A 7,983-nucleotide genomic window follows, 5' to 3' on the forward strand; every position below is an offset into this window, starting at 1 on the left:
TTGTAAAAATGATGATGATGATGATGATGATGATGATGATGATGATGATGATGATGATGATGATGATGATGATGATGATGATGATGATAATGATGATGATGATGATGATGATGATGATGATGATGATGATGATGATGATGATGATGATAATGTTAATAATAAGGATGATAATGATGAAGATGACGGAAGTAGTGTTGGTGTTGGTTATGATTGATTATGATGGTGGCAAAGATGATGATGATGATGATGATGATGATAATGTTAATAATAAGGATGATAATGATGAAGATGACGGAAGTAGTGTTGGTTGTGGTTATGATTGATTATGATGGTGGCAAAGATGATGATGAGAGAGACGCCAACTTTAAATTTGGCTCACAGGAGTTTCAGACACAACTCCTAGGAATTTCAATGCCGAAAGAGGACTTTCCGCACAAAAGAAAAAGGAATTGGAATGGTATTTGGCATTGTGTTTACATATTGTATAGTTCTAAATAGTAACTGATTAGAATTATATTATGATACATAAACACATTGCCAATACAATCCCAAAGTTTCCTTATTTTAAATGTAGTAACGCGCAATGGAAAACTGTAATGGTAAGAGATGAGTGTATGGTGGTATGAATGATGTATGTATGAGTGTGTGGTTGTGTAATAGTGGTAGTATGATGATATGGTGGTGTGTTGAGTAGTATGGTAGTAGATATTGGTGGTGGTTGAGTAGTAGTAGTGATGATGATATGGTGGTGGTGGTTGTAGTAAGTAGTGGTAGTGATGATGATATGGTGGTGTGGTGGTTGAGTAGTAGTGGTAGTGATGATGATGGTGGTGGTGGTGGTTGTAGTAATAGTGGTAGTGATATGATGATATGGTGGTGGTGGTGTTGAGTATAGTGGTTTAGTATGATGATATGGTGGTGGTGGTTGATAGTAGTGGTAGTGATGATGATGGTGGTGGTGGTTTGTAAGTAGTTAGTGGTAGTGAGTGATGAGTGGTGGGTGTGTTGAGTAGTAGTGGTATGATAGATGATAGTGTGGTGGTGGTGATGTTGAGTATGTAGTGGTGGTGTTGTGTGTGTTGTAGTAGTAGTGGTAGGGGATGATGAGTGATGAGTGGTGGTGGTTAGTAGTAGTGGTAGTGATGATGATTGGTGGTGGTGTGTAGTAGTAGTGTATGATGGGGTGGTTTGTAGTGATGTGGTGATGAAGATGGTAGTGGTTGTAGTAGTGTGGTAGTGTGATGATATGGTGGTGATGGTGATTTTAGTACAAATGGTAGTGATGATGATGTGGTGGTGGTTGTGGTAGTGGTGGTAGTGATGATGATGTGTGGTGGTTGTAATAGTATAGTGGTAGTGATGATGAGTGGGGGGTGTTGTAGTAGTAGTGGTAGTGATGATGTGGTGGTGGTTGTAGTAGTAGTGGTAGTGATGATGTGGTGTGGTTTAGTAGTATGTAGTGATGACGTGGTGGGGTGGTTGTGTAGTAGTGGTAGTGATACGTGGTGGGGTGTTGTAGTAGTAGGGTAGGTGATGAGTGGTGGTAGTGGTTGTAGTAGTAGTGGTATGATGATGTGGTGGTGGTGGTTGTAGTAGTAGTTGTAGTGATGATGTGGTGGTGGTTTTAGTAGTAGTGGTAATGATGATGTGGTGGAGGTGGTTGTAGTAGTAGTGGTAATGATGATGTTGTGGTAGTGGTTGTAGTAGTAGGTATGATGATGTGGTGGTAGTGGTTGTAGTAGTAGTGTAGGATAATGATATGGTGGTGGTGGTGATTGAAGTAGTAGTGGTAGTGATGATGATGTGGTGGTGGTTGTAGTAGTATTGGTAATGATGATGATGTGGTGATGAAGATGAGGTAGTGGTTGTAGTGTGGTGGTAGTGATGATGATAGATGGTGATGGTGATTTTAGTACAAATGGTAGTGATGATGATGTGGTGGTGGTTGTGTGTAGTGGTGGTAGTGATGATGATGTGTGGTGGTGGTTGTAATAGTATTAGTGGTAGTGATGATGACGTGGTGGGGGTGGTTGTAGTAGTAGTGGTAGTGAGATGAGTGTGTGGTGGTTGTAGTAGTAGTGGTAGTGATGATGTGGTGGTGGTTTTAGTAGTAGTGGTAGTGATGACGTGGTGGGGGTGTTTTTTTGTTTGTTGCTTTAGGTCTCTTCCAACACAATTGAGGTTATATGAGAGATCGCTGAAACAAAAAAACAAGCAATCTAACAAAAATAGTACAAATGTAAATCAAAATCATAACCTAAAGATATCATAAGCTAAATTATAAATAACCAAGAACAAACAGGCAGAAGATTTACAGAAAAAAAATATCCCCTGTCAAAAATACAATCACAAACCAAAGAAGCAGGATAGTCTAGTAAAGAGAAGAAGAAACGACATCACTATCGGATCGTACACCCATGCGAACATCATAGGTATATGATTCAAGGGTGGTGGTGGGGGTGGTTGTAGTAGTAGTGGTAGTGATGATGTGGTGGTGGTGGTTGTAGTAGTAGTGGTAGTGATGATGTGGTGGAGGTGGTTGTAGTAGTAGTGGTAATGATGATGTGGTGGTAGTGGTTGTAGTAGTAGTGGTACTGATGATGTGGTGGTAGTGGTTGTAGTAGTAGTAGTGGTAGTGATGATGTGGTGGAGGTGGTTGTAGTAGTAGTGGTAATGATGATGTGGTGGAGGTGGTTGTAGTAGTAGTGGTAATGATGATGTGGTGTAGGTGGTGGTTGTAGTAGTAGTGGTAGTGATAACGATGATGTGGTTGGGAGTGGTTGTAGTAGTAGTTGTGGTACTGATGATGATGTGGTGGTGGTGGTGGTTGTAGTAATAGTGATAGTGATGATGATGTGGTGGTGGTTGCAGTAGTAGTGGTAGTTGCAGTGATGATGATGTGGTGGTGGTGGTGGTTGCAGTCGTAGTGGTAATGATGATGTGGTGGTGGTGGTTGTAGTTGTAGTGATGATGTGGTGGTGGTGGTTGTAGTAGTAGTGGTAATGATGATGTGGTGGTGGTGGTTGTAGTAGTAGTGGTAGTGATGATGAGGTGGTGGTGGTGGTTGTAGTAGTAGTGGTAGTGATGATGTGGTGGTGGTGGTGGTTGTAGTAGTAGCGTTAGTGATCATGATGTGTTGGTGGTGGTTGTAGTAGTAGTGGAAGTGATGATGATGTGGTGGTGGTGGCTGTAATAGTGATGGTAGTGGTAGTGATGATGTGGTGGTGGTGGTTGTAATAATGATGATGATGTGGTGGTGGTGGTTGTAGTAGTAGTTGTGGTACTGATGATGATGTGGTGGTGGTGGTGGTTGCAGTAGTAGTGGTAGTGATGATGGTTGTAATTCTAGTGGCAGTGATGATGATGGTGGTTTGGGGGGGGGGGGGGGTGTCCTTGGAACAATTTGACCTCGCCGGAATTTGACGGAAGTTGCCCGGAGCCCGGAATTTTTTGCTCCAGACCGGAGTTTTTTCCGGTGAAACCAGAGTTTTGGCATCACTGCGATGATGATGATGATGATGATGATGATGATGATGATGATATGATGATGATGATGATGATGATGATGATGATGATGATGATGATAATGATGATATGATGATGATGATGATGATGATGATGATGATGATGATGATGATGATGATGATGATGATGATGATGATGATGATGATGATGATGATGATGATGATGATGATGATGATGATGATGATGATGATGATGATGATGATGATGATGATGATGATGATGATGATGATGAGGATGATGATATGATGATGATGATGATATGATGATGATGATGATGATGATGATGATGATGATATGATGATGATGATGATATGATGATGATGATAATATGATGATGATGATGATGATGATGATGATATGATGATGATGAGGATGATGATATGATGATAATGATGATGATGATGATGATGATATGATGATGATGATGATGATGATGATGATGATGATGATGATGATGATGATGATGATGATGATATGATGATGATGATGATATGATATGATGATGATGATGATGATGATGATGATATGATGATGATGATGATATGATGATGATGATGATATTTCCTGAATAATAAAATACAATCATTAATTTTTAAAAAGCTGGTATAAAATAATTAGGGAAATCGTGACTGAGACCAAATTTATCCGAAATCTCCCCCCATAAACGGGATCGCTGTGTACGGAGTGCACCTGTTGACATGTGTCACTTACTCGACTTTGATGGTAGGACGTGACATAGAATGGAGGAAGGTCTTGCTGATACGTGCTTTCTGCCGATGACATCCACTTTTGACATCGACTGGAAATAAAATTGTTTTTTGTTTGTTTTTTAACTCTCTCCTTACCAGCCGTTTTTAGGATTTTCCCCAAAACTTCACACCCAACTAACACAAAAATATATTTTATCACTCAAACACAATAGCAGTTAAGTTCTTGCGATACATAATTTCTTTAGCAAAACATGCTCTACAACACACTTTTAATTTTCTTTAAATTTTATGATTTACAAAAGAAATTTGAATAGGAAAAATGTTGGTTGTATCTTAACGAATGTGACGATTTTCATATAGTTGGTAAGGAGAGGGTTAAACTATGTGACTGTTTATTTCATGAGTAAAATTTTGAGATAAAAGAGAAAATAACTTTTAGAAGTTGTTCACGAATCAACGCTGGAAAAATCATCAAATATATCTATGCATAATCAATGGGTTGTATATCATTATATGTAAAGCATTTGAGAATACAACTCATATTTTTTTTAACCTAATTTTAACTCTTCCTTTTCTTCTTCATCTACTTCTTCTTCATCTTCCTTTTCTTCTTCATCTACTTCTTCTTCATCTTCCTTTTCTTCTTCATCTACTTCTTCTTCATCTTCCTTTTCTTCTTCATCTACTTCTTCTTCATCTTCCTTTTCTTCTTCATCTACTTCTTCTTCATCTACTTCTTCTTCATCTTCCTTTTCTTCTTCATCTACTTCTTCTTCATCTTCCTTTTCTTCCTCCTCCCTCTTCTTTTTCTTCTCCTCCTCCTCCTCCTTCTTCTTCTTCTTCTTCTTCTTCTTCTTCTTCTTCTTCTTCTTCTTCTTCTTCTTCTTCTTCTTCTTCTTCTTCTTCTTTCTTCTTCTTCTTCTTTCTTCTTCTTTCTTCTCTTCTTCTTCTTCTTCTTCTTCTTCTTCTTCTTCTTCTTCTTCTTCTTCTTCTTCTTCTTCTTCTTCTTCATCTACTTCTTCATCTTCCTTTTCTTCTTCATCTGGGAAATTCCACGAAAATGTCAACCGAAGGGGTGTTTTACAAATCCTTAAGAACATATTAAAATTTGGTACCAATTTGTTGGAAAATCATTCAAGATTATGAATATCAGGATATTTCGTGCATATTTGTGGTACAGGATGCTTATTGTAGCTTTATGTAAGGGCATCCCGTATTTGAAGAATGAAAAGAATATTTTCTCAATATTATAAATCTTGCAACTTCTACAAAATTATAGCCACCTTTGCTGTTGTTTATTGATATTAAAACAATTATAAGTATCAGAAACCTATATAAACATTCAAATTTACGATTTTAATGAAATGTTGTCCTCATCGGTCGTTTTAATGACCTTGGGAAATTGTATGTCAGTCTGTTACCATTAAAACAGTATTTTTTCATCTACGAAAGATGTGATTGTTGTACAGACTCACTATTTCAGATTTTCTGTTCTTACACTGTAAGATAATTTTTCAAGAAATTTATCATTTAAAGTACTTTTGTTGGGTAACGGACTGACATTTTTTAGGGTAACGGACTGACAGTAACAGACTGACTAATTCTATTTTAATTCAAAAACAATATATAAAAGTTGTTTTTTTTAAGTCTCAAGAGTAATGTCCACTCCAATGGGTTTCAACTGATCAGGCAGCCATTTTATAAACATTTGGATCATAAAATTTCAAACACTGGTCTTCAACATCAAGCCTGCTATTTTTCAATAGGTAAGTTGAATCTTTTAAAGCTTGTGAATCTTTTGATCACTTGAAGATTTTTGCTATGTTTGAATTGAGGGAAAAACACTGTTTATTGTTCTATAATATCCTTATGACAATGGAGCCAGTAGTAGTCTTCTGTTAAAGGGGCAAGAAGCCCTGGGAGAAAAAAATAAGAAATCAAACATTTAAATTAATGTGAAAAACTTTTGAGTCACTGGGGCTTTAAATGTAGTGGGTCAGCAAGCTGTTTAGCTGTGTATAATGTCAATATTTTAGTTTTTACAAAGTAATGTGATACAAGTTAGAAATTAGTTTTATTTTCTTAGTTTTGCTGTATTATTTTTAAGAAAACAAGATTTGCTTTTTATTCCGATTTGACTTTCATAGCTTATGATGTAATTTCGCTCAATTTTCTTTATTCACAGGTTCAAGATGCCTACTCTATCCATGGTTCAAATAATCAAGAAAGACTGAAAACTGATGGGCATTACATTGTTTAGGAAAAAGATAGGCAACAAAAGCAGGAGTCTCAAAGAAAACTTGAAAATGATTGTAAAGGACGCTTAAAAGAAATAACGGGATTTTTCAAGCAAAATGGAAAAAAAGAGAAAAGCCGATCAATCTACAACTCCAAAAGAAAGTAAACCAAGCACACCTAAATCCACATCTGCCTCACATTTCAGCACAGGAAAGTAAAATACTGAATTCAACTTTGAGTCTACAATCCTCCCAAAAAAATTTAAAAAAAAATTAAACCATGCCTGTACTGCTAAGGGCATCCATCAACCAATGGTTTTTGAAATATTTTAATCATGGAAATTGGCATTCAAGATGAAATAAAATAATTTTATCGAAAATTTCTATTTGGACAAGAAGTACTCTTGGCGACCACCAAGGGAAAAAGATTTCATAATTGTGAGAGATGAAAAAAAAGAAAGGACGAAAATTCAAAAGTTTCCTGTAAAAAAAAACCCTGAAAAAGAGGTTGTCGATTGTTAGTGAATTTCATCCAGGAATCAAAATTGGCTTAAGTTTATTTTGCTCCCTCAGAACCTCAGAATGTACTTCTAAGAGAAATCCCACAATCTGCATAGGAAAATTGTAACAATCAAGGATCAAGGATAAAATGGTCCAAATGAAATTTTTGAAGATCTTTCTCAGATCTTATAACTGGCTTTCTGGTCAGAAGCAGATGAGGAAGAGATTGACTGCCAATACATTTTCTATCGCCCAGTTTGCCTTGACGGGCATGGCCTATTGACAATTCCTAAGCTTGAGGAATCAAGATGAAATACAGAATAAAAATTAAGCTTCAAAAATAAGGACCAAAAGAATGTTAAACCTTCCCCAGTTTTAAAGTCCTTTCATATCTACATTTTTTAAAAATGATAATTTAATTTCATAGTTGAAATAAAGTTCCCGTTTGACTTTGACAGAATAGATTTCAACTCTACGAATCATTATTTCATTATTTAATTTTTTAAAAAGCAAAGTTGGGATTGGGGTAATCAGATGTCACCCATCGAGTTACTCATCATGCCCAATGTAGCTTGACATCCATATAAGGAAGAGTATTGGTTTGATCAATCACACTGGGTATTCAGTGTTGCTCATAATTACATAATGTGTTCTTTGCTCTGGATTTTATGTAGTAACCGTTATTCAGAGTAATAAAATTCAGAGGTGTCAGTCCGTTACCATCCATTTGTCAGTCCGTTACCGACACTTTTTCTAAGACTGCAGATTCAAATTTTAGACAATCTTTTAAATATTGCTAGTGTGTTGTAGAACAACATCTCGTGGTTACTATAAAAGAACTTATTTGTTACTGGAAAGCTTAACTTCAGAAAGTTTGATCCATCTACATATAAAATTGAAAAAGATGGATTTTCTGATGTCAGTCCGTTACCAACATTATAATGTCCAAAAAATTCAAGTTGATAGAGATTAATCTTAATCCTTTTGATATATGATAAGGGCGGACATGA

General features: G+C 36.5%; 1 protein-coding gene across 2 annotated transcripts in view; it reads right to left on the minus strand.

Annotated features, from left to right (window-relative positions):
* Positions 1-7,983, minus strand: part of LOC144969958 (nonsense-mediated mRNA decay factor SMG8-like) — a 60,323-nt gene that overhangs the window by 29,740 nt on the left and 22,600 nt on the right. For both annotated transcript variants that reach the window (XM_078909065.1, XM_078909064.1), the window contains exon 12: positions 4,237-4,324. In XM_078909065.1, coding sequence (XP_078765191.1) covers positions 4,237-4,324 — 88 coding nt within the window. The remainder of the gene's footprint in view (positions 1-4,236; positions 4,325-7,983) is intronic.

This window comes from Berghia stephanieae, chromosome 4, assembly GCF_034508935.2.
Source record: "Berghia stephanieae isolate SIO BIC M18660-M18661 chromosome 4, UCSD_Bste_1.3, whole genome shotgun sequence".
NCBI lineage: Eukaryota > Metazoa > Mollusca > Gastropoda > Nudibranchia > Aeolidiidae > Berghia > Berghia stephanieae.